At 42.4% G+C, this 16,799-nt stretch overlaps 1 protein-coding gene across 3 annotated transcripts in view; it reads right to left on the reverse strand.

Moving 5' to 3' along the window:
• Positions 1-16,799, reverse strand: part of NEURL1 (neuralized E3 ubiquitin protein ligase 1) — a 166,395-nt gene that overhangs the window by 16,280 nt on the left and 133,316 nt on the right. For all 3 annotated transcript variants that reach the window (XM_030031000.2, XM_030031001.2, XM_030031002.2), the window contains exon 4: positions 4,370-5,050. In XM_030031000.2, coding sequence (XP_029886860.1) covers positions 4,370-5,050 — 681 coding nt within the window. The remainder of the gene's footprint in view (positions 1-4,369; positions 5,051-16,799) is intronic.

Genomic DNA, 16,799 nt, shown 5'->3' on the forward strand with positions numbered 1-16,799 from the left:
GTGAACACAGACTTACCCACACCGAATGCTAGCTCTTGGGTGGGTTTTTTCAGGTCTAATGCTGCTCTTGGCCAGCATTAGGATACATCCAGAGAGCTGCAATATTGTGCAGCTGTTCTGGTGGGGCTGGAGTTATTGAAGTGCATGGATAGAAAGGACACAGATAAACTGGCAACTCAGCTTCATTAGTATGACTGTTGTTGGAACATGCTATTTCATTGCTCAAAAGAAAACTTCAATATTACTGGAAAGGATGAAATTCACAAGGGAAACCACACCAAAAAAAAAAAAAAAAAAGGAGATGAAGGAAGATGTTTTACACATTGGTGATTCACTCTGAGACAAAAGAAAATGAAAGCATATCCCCAACCATTTGGATCCCCAAATACTAAATATATAAACTTATTGCTGTGATAGCTCCTCCAGACATGAGTCATACATTTTAAACCTTATGGGGTCAATCAATTTAACTTCATAAATGAATTACACCACCAAAACCAGACCAAAACCAGACCAATGTATCCAGACCGGCTCACTTCAACCTTTCAGAGCTGTCGATAAAACTGTGTGTGAGCTGAAATGCGTACCAGCAAAAGCTGAAAGCAGTAAATCAAATTTAATAGGCTGGTTTGTCGACTGTACAGGAATGATGCCTGAAAAAAAAAAAAATCAAACCAAGCCTGAACTAATGCAATTCCTAAAGGATATGCAAAGACTGTTTCATTTCTACATGCCTAATGATCTGGGTTTCTGTTTGGTTGTCTTTATGTGCATAACCCACAGAATTTCTGAATTAAGACCAGCACTTTACATACAAAATATTTAGAAGGGCTTCCAAACCTGACAAAAAGATCTATTGCCCCCCTCTATAGCTGGTTCCTGTAGTTAATTACCCTCACTTATGTTTAATATAAATTTGTGTCCCTTCATTTTCCAGCAGCTCGATACTTTTTATGCTATTATCAGCTACATTAAAGTGCCCTCCTCTTTCATTTATCTTCCCTCCATGCTGGTCAAGTTGCCTTTTAACCTTTTCTTTGCAACAAACTGACATCATTCCACCTGCCACTACAGATGACTGTGGCCTCTCACCGTGATATAGTGGTGCTTGGGTTTAATTTATTTTCCCTTTGCTGGGGTGACATAAAGAAAAACAGTGTTTCCAACCTCATCTTTATTTTCTGCTTTTTTATTTCTCCTACATCAAATATATTGCCAGTATATGATGCCAGATTGATAAGATGGAAACAGAAGTCAGAATTCTTTACTATCAAACCAACCCGACACTGCCCTCCTCTCGTAAAGAGTTCTCTAAGACCATCAGCCTGGGTAGAGATGGCCTCCCCTGATATTCAGGTTAGGAAATAAATGTTGTATCCCCAACACTGTGGAATAACTGCCGTCAGCAAATGTCAGCTTCTATGGTAAAGCCATAAGCCAAGAGAGACCTGAGCTTGGTCCTGCTCTGGGTCAGGACCAAATAACTAATCTCAAGGCGTGAAATGTAGTATCCAGTGATCAACACCCCGAGCCATCTTGTTCACTGAGTCAAAAATAAACCTTTTCTAGGTGCAAGAGTGTCATTGCTGCTCTCCACCTTCTCCATCCTCCAAACAAAACAGAAAAGCTGGAGAAGCAGCAAAACCAGCAACTTTAATTTCATTTTATAGTCTGCTGTAGTGCTGATGTTCCTTTAACACTGCGTAACATTGCTTTGATTAATCTAATAATTATATGCCCCCAGAAATAGAATGACATCTGCTATTTAAGATAGTTTTGGTACAATTATGCCTCTTGCAGTACTTGTGTCCCATTTCTTTCAAGGATACGGAACTTCACTTTTTCTATTAAAACTAGAAAAAATATGACTATAAACATGTCTTCTTCTGTGATATAAAGCTCTAACTACAAAAGACAGATCACACAAAATTACTCTTGTTTGCATTCTGAAGATGGAGCTTGTCATTAGAAAGATGAACACTTTATATTCTTCTTACATTTTCTAATATTATAATGACAGATATTATGGCAAGCACCATAATCTGTTCCACTGCAATACAAACAGTGCACATCACCTCCCTAATAACATTGCAAAAGCTAGAGATGGGAGCTCATTATTTTCTTTGCCTTCTGTTGGGATATTGCTGATCCATATAATTACTGCAGTTGCAGAGATGTGCAGTGTTGGGACAGCGTCAGTGCTCCTCTCTGGGCAGTTTACTGTACTGATATTATACTGATATGGGGACCGTGCTGCTCCCAGCATTGTTATACCGGAAACATAGGTCTGAAAAGCTCTATTTTTACTTTAACACCTGTTAAAGATTATAGGCAAGCTCCAATTTTGTAGCTTTTAACTGGGAGATAGAAGCTTGCTGCCCAAGCTGATGTGGATAAAACTGTACACTCAGCAGGGTCCTACCCTTTCCTTGAGGGAGGCAAGGTCAGCAAGTCTGGTTCTTTCCACTTACATCTCACTTAAGAACAATAGCCCATTTTCAGCTTCTCTTCCAGTGACTGAGTCCTGGAAAGTCTGTTATGTGGTCACAAATATGGGTAGTGAGGCGTTTTCCAACTCAGCAAATTTCATTTCATGGATCCAAATGCAGATTTATCTAAAACATGCACTGGGAGCGTACTGGTTTGGGCTGAACTTGTGAGCAGGTAGGGGGGACATACACGGGGTATGCACAGCAGGAGGTTTGCCTAGAATGCAGGAGGCCTGTGTTTAAGTTCGTGCTCGGTTGAATTCTGTATGAGGACATGGTTCTGTCCCTCTGGTGAAACACATCCTTGCTGCCCTGTTTCAGGACCCATTGCAAGTAGGCTATTTGCTCTGTGCAAAACTGCCAGAATTAGTGAGCTCATATGAAAGGAAGCACTGGTTGATGACTTAGTTTTACCAGCAGCTCAATGACCAGAGGATGTTTTCCTTCTAACGTATACAGGAGCATTTAATCTCCTACTTTACTGGGATCTGTTTGGCTTCACCTACTATTATCACAATGACATGTTGGTGGAGAGCAGAGCTAGCTGCGGATTACGTGCAGTACCCACAACAAATGTAATCAGGCTGAATTATCAGGGATTGAGTCTTGCGCTCCTGGAAATAAATTGCAGTATTACATTTGTCATCTGTGATCCTTTAACAGCCACAAAACACTCACAGCATAGGCCTATGGTCAGCTTTAAGCAAATTATATAGGGCACTTCATACTGTGATTAAGGTGAACTGGACCCTGCAGACAGATGTGTGTGTTCACCACATTTTATCTTCAAAGACTGTCTATAAATCCTAAAAAAGGAGGTGTTGGTTGGCTTTTGGGTTTGGTTTTTTTTTTTTCCTGTTGGGTAAGAGGGGCATTTTAATACTGAGGATTTGAAGCAAAAAGGAATTTAGGTATCTTTAAAGTTATATGAATATAACAGTATAAACAAGAAAGGAGCATTTTTAAATCATCTCCAGTTAGAGGAGTACCAGGAATTACATCATGTTCTCAGAATTGATCATTTACTTTCTGACACTGACACCAGCAGAACCATGATATGGTCCAAATTCATGGCCAAACACATCCTACACTTGTGTCCGATACACACACACAGAAAAAGTAAATTTGATCCTGAGCAAATGCTATTTCAAGGCTTTCCCCTCCACACCTTCAAAACATGAATTTCAGCATCTAAATGAAGTACTTCAGTTAACAGAGCTTAAAACCAGAGCAAAAATACCAAGAGGAAGAGGCCAGCTCTTCAGAGGTCCATCAACCTGTATGAGCTACACTGCCTTAAATAGGGCTGGAGGACAAGGGAACCCCTCTCCTATTGAGCTGGTCAGTGTCATGCTCTGTGCACCACCAGGATCATGAAGCACAGGGCTCCCTCTCTGCTTGCTAGCCTGCCTCTCACATATAAGCCTGGGGAAAGCAAGGGGACCACTCTTTTTGGGAATCGGTCATGCCAGATGATAGCTAACACGCAGAAAAGGGCATCAGATCTCATTGTTCCTGCTGGCTATGCCCTACATTAGCACAGCTCAAAGCACCTCTCCTCTCCCTTCCTTGCTTCTCCTAGGTCAGTTGTGACTCATCTGTACTTTAATGGAGGTCTCTGAGGCTTAATTCACTATCTGAAAAGAGCTTTGAGACCATCAGGTGAAGGATGTTAGAGAAGTGCAAAGAGGTAAGTCTTGTAACTCATAGCCACGTGCTATGTATGTGCCTTTGTATTTTTTTTTTCCCTTTTACAAAAACAAAATTTGTACCCAGTCCTACAGCAGGGAGGGAGCCATTATTCCCTCCACCCTTCCCCTGTGATATATCCCCCCTCGCTTTCTTGTGCATGAGGTTCGGAAAAAGGGGGTCCAACATACCCAACAATCGAACTTGCATGACCGCGCCGTGTAAAACGAAGAACATCCAGAGGGGCTGGGAACAGTCCACGCAGACCTGCATGCCAGTGCCAGCACCGTTGTGACTCAAGTGCAGCTCACCATCCGAATTCACCATAAATCCCAGGATGTCTCCGCTCTGGAGAGGCACCACGACTCGGCAGATGGCCCAGAACTCCTTTCGGTCGACCAAGGACTCAGGGTTATAGGGGAGGTCGCTGGGGCGCAAGGTGCTGGGGTCGCAGGACGTCACCCCGTAGGCCAGCGTCCCTGTGCGCACAGCGTTGGACTTGTTGATTTTGACAAAAATGGTTTCGTTGATCCGAAGGGGTCTGCTGGTGAAAACCAAAGTCCTCTCCTCCCGGGCGTGCTCCAGGCGGGCCACGGTTTGGTCATCAAGGATTTTGACGTGGGGTCCCCGGAGGTGGTGGAAGCGGAGGTCGCTCTCCAGCTGGGAGGGGAGGAGGTGGGAGTGCTGGGAGTTGAGGGAGTTCTGCGGGATGGGACACGTGGTAGCCGTCACATGGAAGGTCTCCTCTTGCAGGTTGAGGTCGCACAGGCTGACCGAGAGGCGCGTGTCCTCCGTGTCCCGCCGCAGCGAGGGCCGACGGATGGCTGTGAAGGAGCGGGGCCGCAGGCAGTCGGGAGGAATGATTTCACTGTCTGCGGAGAGAGAGAAAACAAAAAAGGGGTCACTTCAGAGAAAATGAAAATGTCCGGGAGTTTGCAAATCGCCATCAGTTTGATTGATATGTTTAAAAGAGAAAATCAGAGACCTGCCGCCATTAATAAATTTTCCCCTTTAAAATATGGAAGCAGAGTATCATAAAATGTATTTCCCATCAATTGCTGTTCTTGTACTTTCTCCACCAGCATCAACATTTTCAGCTTCTTGAGCAGGCAGACTCAAAATCGATGGAAAGAATTGAACAGGGGAGGCTCTCCTTGGAGAGGGGAAGCAGAGGGTAAATATCTGAAATACACCCTGAACATACCAATCGATATCTATACAGGCTCCAAGTCTTCATGCCCTCTTTATTGACTACAGTAATTCTCATAGATCTAGGAAATAAATATCTAACTACACGTTTTTAAATTTAAAAAACAATGCTATGTTCAGTTCTAATTTATTTATCATTATATGAAATTTAATTAATATTTCTGTATATAATTAATCATTAGTGTGCTGGTGCCCACTGCAAACCAGTACAGATATGGATTTCACAGTGCAGAACTTGGGAATATGCAGTTTTCTATAAATAACATACAATCATTTATTACCTCCAAGCCAAATAATTAAAAATCAAATCCACGGATATATAACAAAGAAAGATGATTCTTACACATTCAAATCCACCAGTGGCAACAGAATTGCACCTTATCCTCTTTGTTAGTCTCACCTGCTGTTTCAAGAGCTAATCATCAATTTATTTAATTCTTTTTCTAAGGAACATAATCACCTGCCTCTAATGCCTAAATTACTTTTATTTAACATATCCTTAGCTACACTGTTGCCATAGAACTTTTTAAAGAGCAATATACTGAGAAAAAAAAATTATTTAAACAGATTATAAAAGTAAGCTGAGATAATGCAAAGATTTATGCTTATGCCTGACTTTCTGAACTCTGAGAAGCCCACAGCATCAAGAGACTATTCACTGTGAGAAAACTGAGTATGTGGGTAATTCTCTGCAAATGTTGTGATAAGCTATGACCCATACTGACTGTTGCTCTGCGGGAACTATGCCTGAAGACTGCTGTGGCTACAAGCCTGGGTCCAAATGGTATGAGGTGGGACCACCCCACACCACACAATCCCTCACAGGTGGCACAGAGCAGCACCACCAGACCCCAGCCTGGGACCTGCCGCAAACACAGCACAAGGTGGAACAACAAGAAAATGCAGAGGAGCAGAGACTCATTCCTAACCCACCTCCTAGGCCCTTGCAGCGGACACCTCTTCCAGCCACGTGTCCTTGGGATTTTCTTTTACAATAACAAAGGAGCAGGACCTCAGGTTATCTGAGGATTCTTCCAATGGGATGCACCCTCTTCCAGTACACCAGAGTAGTGGCTCTGTACTGGTATGCCAGGGAAAAATGCCAGCTACTGAATAACCAACATCTCCTGCAATATCTGAGGTCTGACTAACAGCTTTTCCTGCCCTCCTCTTCTGGGAGCCCTGACAAGAGCACACCCACACACAGTTTGGCTTCAGTAGAGCTCTTTGCTTTGCTTAAACTGGATTATTCCAGGCTCCTCTTTAAATAAACTGCTATTGCAAGGGAAGCACAGTCTCAAAATAAAAATGGGCTTTGTTTCTCATATTTGATTTTCCCCATACTGATATTTCAGCTTCTCTTCCCAGAAGTTAATTAAAGAAAAGGAGGAATAAATAAAATCAGAAATTACCCCAAGTAATCTAGAAGTGGGTCGCATTAATGCTTTGTAATATATGGGCTAGCATTTGCATTGCAAGTGTTCCTGCTGGATAGCATTAGACTTATTTTACCCTCCTTTGGCTGGAAAACTACATAGGAGAACAAATTAATACTGGCAGCTGACGACGATCCTCTGGTGTAGGTGAATGGGTAGAGACCTTTCTGAATAGGAACAGAAGGTCCTCTCTATTTTATTCCCTGTAACTATGCATGTGCAGCCTGGCTGACAACCGTGATGTGTGGGTAGCTTGCAGCCAGGGTTTTGAAACAGCTTGTTTTCCACCAGGATGCTTGCATTTCCCTTTGGCTGCTGGACAAAATCTCTTTTTCCATCTGAAAAGAGGTTAAGAGAGATGGAGTTCTTCTGCAGACAAGACACATGGCAGTGATAGCAAACCAGGGTTACACATCCAACTGTTTTACTTAAATCCATCGGTAGCTCAGATGTCTAGCCACTTAAAAGCTAAGATGTCTCAAGCATATGCGATTGACTGTGAGACTTACTTCATTAATATTTGCAAATACCCATGGAAGAAAGGCTTGCAGTTTACTGATATCTGAAGTGGGTTTGTGAAAATTTAGAGGGATGAGTCTCTAAGATATGCTGGCCTGCTCCAGGGCTCTATGTTTTTATAAATCACAAAATACCCAGCCAAAGAAGAAAAAAAAAATACCATTGAATATAAAGTAAAACAAAGTGGGATTCATCTTTTGGGGTGGTTGGAAGAGATGTGGAATGCCATTTATCCAGAATAACTGATAACAGCCAAGGGCTATGAAAGAACAATTGTGGTGAGATGTGAAACAAATAAGATGACTTTGAGCAGTTTCTCTCACCAGAAGATGCCCAGGAACGAGTTGTTTTCTTCCACTAAAGCTTCAGTTGTCACTTTTTAAACACAGACCAAGCTGTTCATGCTGGAGTGGTCTGTAACACAGCCTTACTCCTGCAGAACATTTACAACTGACCTTTAATGCCTACAAAGGAAGGACTCTCCATGTAGGAGTGTTCAGGCACATTTATATTTGCAGAGGCAAACGTGGAGGACACACCAAAAAGACAGAATGACTTCATGTGACAAGACTGTAAAATACAAAACGGGTCCAATCGCCCGTTACCAAGAACATCATCCAGCTTCAGCCTGAAGAATTTAGAAATCATCCCTTCTTATTAAATATTCAAGGTTATAAAATGTCCTGTACAAGGCAGTTGGAAGTGTTTCTTTGGGAAAAGTCAACTGGTGAGAGACCTCCTTGGATAAGAATAGATGGACTTGTGAGTGAAGACCACAGCTCTCACTGAGCCACCAGAGGAAGCTTTAACCCAGATGGTTGGGGTACCACCAACAAGCTGGCCATGACCACGGCGGCTTGACGGACGCTGGCTGCCCAAGTAACTTTCCAGAGAGGTTTTGCTGAGCTCTGCATCAGTGCAGTTATGATGTTAATGCTGGATTTAGAGACTTAAAAGTTTCTGGTAGCAATATAGACATAGCCAAAGTGGAAAGGATTTCTACTAAATATAAATTTTCTGCTCCTCAGCTGGAGGATCTGAGACACTGAATTTTTGTAAAGGATACCTAACTTCACAAATCCCTTTATATCTTTTTTCTGGCTTTGTTTAAAAAAAAAGTAAGCAGGAGTAATTCATTTAGCAAAGTAGAAATGAAGGGCACTTGAACAGTTCAGCTATCTTCTGTTTTCTCCTGTTCTTTAGTGGGGTTTATCCACAAAAATTAGATCCTCAGCAGCTGATTCCTTACACAGAAAATTAACTTGAAGTATCTTCCTCGGACCAGAGGCTTCAAAGCTCTCCATTTTCCTGCTCAGAGGGCATGGAAGAGCCTCCCGCTTCATGCAGGCTCAATGCGTCTGCAGTAACACTTTAAACCAGCATTTACAAGGAGCTGGTGAGCAGCCAGATAAAGCTGTGATCACTGCATCCAGATCAGAAATATTTCACTACCACCTTTTTTTTGAACCACTGCCAAATGTTGTCTTCTTAAATCATCTATTTCCTTACACATGTAGAATATGTGTAATGCGTATTTATTATAGATATCACATACATGTGCATTTAATATAGCTACATGCACATCCAAACACAAATGCATTTCTAACCACCAGCATACACAGATCATCTCAGCCCCACACAAACCCGAAGGGGATGTGTTGCTGTCAAGACTGTCAAATCATTATTTCCTTCCTCTTTTTCTTTTTCAGTACTGTCTGTTAGTGCCTGCAGGCTTGACTTTCCAAGGTCATGAGCAGCCAGTACTCACACACCTGTAAAGGATCTGAGAAAGCAGAGCAAACTCAGCACGCATGCACACACATGCTGGTAACTTGCAGAGTCCAGTATTTAACTGCAAGTTCCAGGGACACAGCTCTCTTGATGAGTTTTCTGAGATTGGTGCAATACTATGGCCTCACATGAACTGTATTTCTTCAGAGTATGAAGGCTGCAACCACCCTCCAGAATGAGCTATGGAAGATGTAGTATAAATAAACCAATCATCTTGAGAATTACTACCACAAAAAATAACTTAAAATTTGGTGAATCAGACTGATAGCCTAAGAACCTATCCCATTTCTAATGATCTTCCTTCCCAGGAGAGAGAAACGTTGAGAAGTCAAGGAACAACCTAGTGATTCCTTGCATGTGTTGAACATTTCTATCCTCAGCTACTGAGCAAAGAGTAAAAACCTGGTAAGGTCAGAACTTTGCTGGCATGCTCCCTCCCTTCCCATGCAAAGCCTCGTGTTTGTCCTTGCTTCTGTTCTTTGCTTTACTTCTTCACAAGTGCATTTTTCTTCTCTTAATCCCTCACTTCACTGGGTAATAGTATTTTTAGTGAGTACTGCTGCTCATTGTATAATTCCCGCGACTAAGGAACCTCAGAGGTGCTAAGCTACCAAAAGACATACTGAAGACAGTGGCCCCTACAAGAATATTCTATGTAAATTACAGCTGCAAAAAGATGTATACTGTCTTATTTCCACCATGCTGGAGGGGCTCCATTCCTACTCAGGAATGCAGACGAAGGCTTCTTTTCCCACCATCAGTGCTACCTGTCACAAGGGGTTATGCAGGGAGGACAGCTGGCCTTCCAACACCTGGAATCTTGCACTATCTCCTCCATTGTCTACAGTAGACTTATGCAGCTAAGAGTCCATTTGGCAAGACTTTGACATTGCAGGGAGACGTGTTTGAAATATGAGGCAGATGTACCACGCCATAAAATAACATCACACTCAAAAGGCAATTGGGAAAAGCAACCAGTCATAAGACAAGAAATAAACCTGTGCTTCTGGAAACCTTCTGTCACTCACAGCCTCGTACACCCCATCGTGCGAGTGCAGGTATTAATCCCAGCTCAGCTGCCAGCCTTGTGAACCCTGTCCGTGTCGTGCTGTGGCAATCTTTGCTCCCTTGCTGACTCAGTCCTAGCAAGCTGATGTATACTGCCGGGGAACTGCCACGCTTCAGCACAGAAGTAGCCAGAACAATTTCTATATGTTGTTTATAGCTCAATTTATTATGTACTTTAAGGTGAGTGAGGATTGAAAATTCAATTTATATTCTCATTTATCCCTCCTAAAATAAGGATGAATATCACTGTGACTGGGGGCAAGGAGCGATACCTGTTCCCAAACCCTTTGGTTACCAGCTTGCCTGATGTATGTGTGGCACCCAGTCCACAGAATCACCTCCACTGGAAAGAAGAGCAGCTGGGACTGGGACTGGGAGGAGAAGGACCGCTGTGTGGCCCTGGGTTCAAAATCCTCCCAAATTAAAGGGCAACTGGAAGCAGATCTTCATGCACCTGCTGCACTCATGGTGTTAAAGATGTCCTCACCACCGTGGGATGCTCTGCTCTAGGCTGTCTCAGTCTCTGCCCCATGTATCATAAATGTTTTATTGTACCAGGAGGAGCTAAGCAAACAGGAGAGTGAAAATCACCCTTACTTAAAATAAACACAGGAGAAAAATTGAGAAGTGAAGAAAGCCGAGGCCATGCTCGCAGTCATTAAGAGGCAAAGCTCCACTCACAGAGCATGTCCAAAGTGCTCTTGCCTGCTGGCGATGTGTCTGAGCAGACACTTGTAAAACTATTTGTTTTTCTGTAAACTTGTACTCTCCATGTGAGGTCTGGAGAGGAGACTGGGCTCTGCCACGCTCAGCGTAATGCTGCAGAGACCCACGCTCCCGGACGGATGCTTCTGCTCTAATGCTGCACACAGGTCTCCCCCTCCCCTCCCTGCTTGTTACTGTTAAATCTTGAATTTATATGATCTGGGACCACTCCATTGCATTTATTTCTCATAAACCATCAGGCGCCAGAATGCAGCTTCTCAGATCATACAGCGAAGCCACTTTCAGAACATTATTGCAGCATGTGGGAGGCAAATGTTTAAAATCCCTCAAAGGAATGATTCAGACTAAAAACCTCCTTTGCCATATACTTAGGAATTCACTTCTACAAAGTACATTTCCCTTTATGAACAACCGAGAAATCAAACTGCCTGAGTTATTGCCTCAGATCAACCATTCCTTCTCCTTGAAAACACCCACATCAAATCAAGGACATCAGTTAAGTAAATACCTACTTATACAATACCTGCATATGTGAATGTTTCTATTTCATTGACAGTATAAATAGCCCATTTCAAATAAAGCTGCTTCCTTCTGCTCTCACTGCTCTGGCTCCTCTCTTTTTGCACACACTTACAGGAATATATGCAAAACTACAGACAACAGACAATGTCACTTGTACCAGCTATATACATAAGATGCCCAGGCTTCTCTTTAAGAGACAGTAAAATCTACTCTGGGGCAAACAGCATCTGAGATCAGGACTCAGCTGCTGGGCTCTGCAGCAGAAGACACTCCTCACCATGTAAACAGAAACGATATATAAATGGTGAGTGGGAGGCAGGAAGAATTAATGTTCTTATTTTATAGACTGGAGACCGTGGGATGGAGTAAGCTGTCCAAGGGGATAGATGACGACTCTGGTAGAGCTCTTAAGTGAAACCCGTTGGGGTTTAGCCCAGTGCACAACAAAACCACTCCGTATTCCACAGTGCACCCTCTCATTCCCTAACTCTCCATTCAGTGCCTTATTATCTACCTGCTGCTCCTCTGCTTCCATGTGCAGATTGCTCCTCTTACGTCAAAACTCAACCTACTTGGGACTCCTCATCCATTATGGGATCTCAATGGTCAGTATGGAAACCACTGTTTAAGAATTCCTCCTTCACCAACACACCGGCTTGGTATCACCACACAGTCAATGGAAGGCAAACATACATTTCATGTGCATTCACATCATTAAAGCATGAGTTAATGGCTACATGCAAATTTTGGCTTCCTGCTCCTTGCAATCTGGAAGGCAAGCTAACTGATATTTCATAACAGCCATTTTCATCGCAGGACTGGCACATATTTAAATCAACTGAGTGCATTTGTTTGCCTGTGACCAACACAGTCCAAATTAGCTTTCTGACAAGATACTCAGGTGTTTTTCCAATATTGCTGAGAGCACTTGAGAGAATTTCTGCTATAACCAAGAAGGAGAAGTCAAAGTCCAAGCCAAGGGTTTCAAAGAGCCCAAAGCTGGAGTTCGTCTGTGGGAGAAATCATTCATGTTTACACTAAAAATTGTCTACCAGATTTTAAAGCTGGGTTACAAAAGAAGGCAGACCATTGACTCTGTGGAACCGATTGCAAGGCTACAAACACCTGCCACTTAAACAGAAATTAGTGGAAATCAATAGTGCATAACGAGCATCTCACTGGACTCGTCTTTGCTTTGTGTTTGCATTTGCTTGGATAAAAATCAGCATTTCTTTCCAGTCATTTTGGGAGGGACTGAGCACGAAAGCTGTTTGGTTTGCATGATTCAGTTTTGGAGAGGTAATAAAAAATGAGATGGAAAAGAATAAACTTAGCCTTTTAGTTGTTATCAGCTGCTAGGTGTTTGATAAATTTACTGTGCAAATCTGATGGCTTCCTGTGGCCATTTAGCACCAAATCCTGCTTTGAGGCAATGGTGCCTTTGTACCATTAGGCACAGAGCAGCTGGCGTCCTGCCAGGTGAATCTCAGGAAACCCTTAGGATCTGTTCAGAATACTTTTCTAAGGACATAAATATCCTCTTGTCTTGGCTTACTGGGATTATCAGGGATTTCTTGTCATGGATTGTCAATGCTGTATCAATAGTACAGATAAAATATCACAGCAAACCAAAACAGAAACAAACAAACAAACAAAAATCCAGATTCTAGAAGAATGTGAGCTCATGTACTGCCAACCTCCAAGTTGAAATATTCAGAAAGAAAAAATACAAACCCCTGAGCTTTAGGGAATTGCAGCTGTTTTTAAGCCAGAGTGAACAACTGCGGTTTCCAGGCCAGCTTAGTAATTGAATTGATCATCTGCATATTATTCAATAAAATCTAAGGAATGAAAGCATACAATCTCATACACAAATAAGACTACAGCTGAAGGTACGAAGGTTGAGTACTGACTGATAAATTGTAGTCTGGGGACATGTGCTATCTAATAAAGTGCTCCGAACCAGTCTGGTTCATAACAAACATTCATACAATTCTGCCTAACATCTGTAAGCATGTCAAATTGATTTGCACATACGAAACGGCACAAAGAGCATAACTAGCCTCATAAAATTGAAATAAATTACTGTTTTCCTTAGCAAACATGAATGTTCTGAAAGAGTCTGACAGTAGATTATGAAGAACAAACTTCCATATGCGTGTTACAGTTGTGGATTTGTTTTCCACAAAAGCTGATGCTCAGAGAGAGTCTGCAGGGTGCTGGCAACATCTGTGTTACAAACAACACATTTTGGGTTTTGTTCAGAAAGGCTTTTCATTCAGGGTAAACTCATCCTCCCCAGCCAGCAGTCCTGAAGACTGACAAATGTCCTTCAGGTTGAAGATGTACTTAACCACTGCCACAGCCACCTCTGGATGTTGGCACCTCCTTGTCTGATTCCCTTTATTGTGTTCATGGGTTTCCATTTGATGTTTTCTAACTCCCCATGAAGTCGGAGAAATATGGTTTGAGCAGAAATCATGTACCTTGGATTTTGTGGAGATCACCTAATCCCTGTTATTCACTCCTTAATCTCTCTCCCACTCATGCACATGAAGTCTCTGAACTTTACTCCCACCCTGTTGCAATGATTTCCACCTCCATTGCCCCAGGCCTCCTAGACTATCCTTCTATCAGCTATTTTTATCCCTCTTGAAAATCACAGCAAAACAATCATCACTTTTAGGACCATACTGACATTATTTTAATCTCAGTCCTGCCTCTCTCTGTAGAGTGCCCCACCTTTTCTTTCCACTTCCTCTCATTCTTTCTGCAGCTGGCAAGTCTTTTATTACTTGTTTTAATTACCTGTGCAAGACCTAATTCTCTGGAAACTGTCACTTGTCACTTTACCTGATGCTTTCTGATCTTTAAGATGTAAATTTCTCTGTAGAAAAGTTCTTTTTTTTTCCTTCTTCATGGGAAATTAAGGCAATAATTGCAATTCCTGGTTGCCTAATAACTTTATAGAGCCCTCTTCTCATACCCAGTGACTCCATTGCTTACTCCTGGCACTATCATCCCTTTTACCCTCCCTTCCTCCTAGAAATTTCGACCCTCTTATCTCACCTATTCAGGTAAGACAGTAGTTCACCATTGCATGCAGTGCTAACCCCACAACCTTACCTTCATGTACTGTGTTGGAGATTGCTATGGGCCCTCCAACAACTCTATTTCCAATCCTCCTTACGTTACTGTGCAAGTGTTTCCATAGCATCTCAGTGCTCACAGCCAGTTCCGAAGCTACATCAGACACATCCTTTCATCCCCTGAATCATCTGACAGCAATTTTCTTCAAAAGAAGTACTTTCTTCCTCCTTCCCATCGATCATCCTCCCTCCTGTGGTACTTATGCATCCTGCATTTATCCTTTTTCACTTGCTTTCATTTACTGCTGTGTCTTCATGCAGGCGTGGAGATGACAACTCCTTCTCCAACTTCTCCCCATATTTCCCCTTGAAACGCTCTGCCATCACTGACAGTTCTACAGCTAGCTGCTCAGGGAGAATTCAACCCACCAACAACCACCTTGTCCCTGCCAAGGTCTCCCCAAGGTCCAGCATCTTACCCAGCACCATAGCTTATTGAACTGAACTAACGCCATTGGGTCTTCCCCCTTTTCCTTAGGAAAGCAAGAAACACTGCTGGCAATCACCTTCCTGGGCTCGCTGCAGTCCTGTTTGGTTTGGCAGAGATGCCCAAAGGCACTGCTAAATGATAAATTGCCTGGACACCACAAGGATTTTGGTGCCCCACAGCTACCTCACTAACCAGAGCTAAGAGCACAACATTTTCTGTGAAAACACAACCTGTGAAGGACAGTGAAAATATGTAATATTTCAGTCAACTGCCTGAAGAAAAAATTAAAAAAATTGGAAAGATACAGTATTTCAGGCTAACCTGAAACAAAGTGCTCAGTTTATCTTACTTCCTTTTATAAAAGCAAATGAATACTGGACAAAGAGCTTCTCCAGTTGATTTCTGGAGCTGGTTTGGAAATCACTGTTGCCATTTTAAAGATCAAAATGTTATTTCAAGACTCAGTATTGAAACGTATCATTTTGAAAATAGTGAAAGAAAACAGCTAGAATTTGCCAAAAGTGTTTCCATTTTTCAGCCATGACTAATTAAGTTTACAGATTGTCTCTGCTTCTCCAAGATGGTTCCTCACCTAAAGATCCAACAACTATACTTCTGAAAGAATGCACATATGCTATTTGTCCAGAATTTTTTCTTTAATTCCTTTTAATATCTCTTTCTTGGAGAATTTCCACACCAGAATCCAGCATGAAGAAGCTCTCAAAAAATTTCTGACTTACTTTCCACATGTACAAAATGACAGTGCAGCCATTACACTCCATCCACCCCACTCCCGTTCCAGAGGTGGTGCAGACTGCAAGATGTGCTCTCCCCGTTATGCATGGAAACAGTAAATCAAGGCTTTGTTTGATGAATTTGTTTTAAAATAGCACAATTATTGCAGTCTGCACCAATTCAGAAGAGTTCAGCACATGTTTAGGTCTGTTCTGTTTCATGACAGCACTTAAACATCCACTTCACCTAAACAAGAATTTATATCGCACTGAAGGCAACAGGACACACACATGAGCATATCAGTAGTCCCAAATCAGGGACACAGGATAAGGTTTAAAAACTACATTCCACGTCAAAAAAAAAAAGTTCTTATGCTAAACTCCACTTTCCATCACTGTCCCATTGCATCATGCCACTGGAGTGAACAGCAATGGAGATTTCCTGAAACAGTAACCCTAAATCAGTCAGTCTAGCTGTCATGGCTGGACAAAATTAGGGAGGAATCAAAGACAGAGTCAATGCCCACTTCTGCTAAGGTATGTAACTGAAAAGTTCATCTCTTCAATAAATTGTTCATATATTCTGTCATGGCAAATGCCCATTAGGCTTGTGATTTAGAATCATAGAATCATAGAATGGTATGGGTTGGAAGGGACCTTAAAGATCACCTAGTTCCAAGACCCTTGCCATGGGCAGGGACACCTTCCACTTATACCAGGTTGCTCAAAGCCCCAGCCAACCTGGCCTTGAACACTTCCAGGGATGGGCCAGCCACAACTTCTCTGGGCAACCTGTTCCAGTGTCTCACCACCCTCACAGTAAAGACTTTTTTCCTAATATCTAATGTAAATCTACCCTCTTTCAGTTTAAAACCATTACCCCTCATCCTATCACTACAGTCCCTGTTACAGAGTCTCTCCCCATCTTTCCTGTAGGCATCCTTTAATTACTGGAAGGCCTCAATACTGTCTCCCCTGAGCCTTCTCTTCTCCAGGCTGAACAACCCCAACTTTCTCAGCCTGTCCTCATAAGGGAG

This window comes from Aquila chrysaetos, chromosome 11 (assembly GCF_900496995.4).
Source record: "Aquila chrysaetos chrysaetos chromosome 11, bAquChr1.4, whole genome shotgun sequence".
Lineage (NCBI taxonomy): Eukaryota > Metazoa > Chordata > Aves > Accipitriformes > Accipitridae > Aquila > Aquila chrysaetos.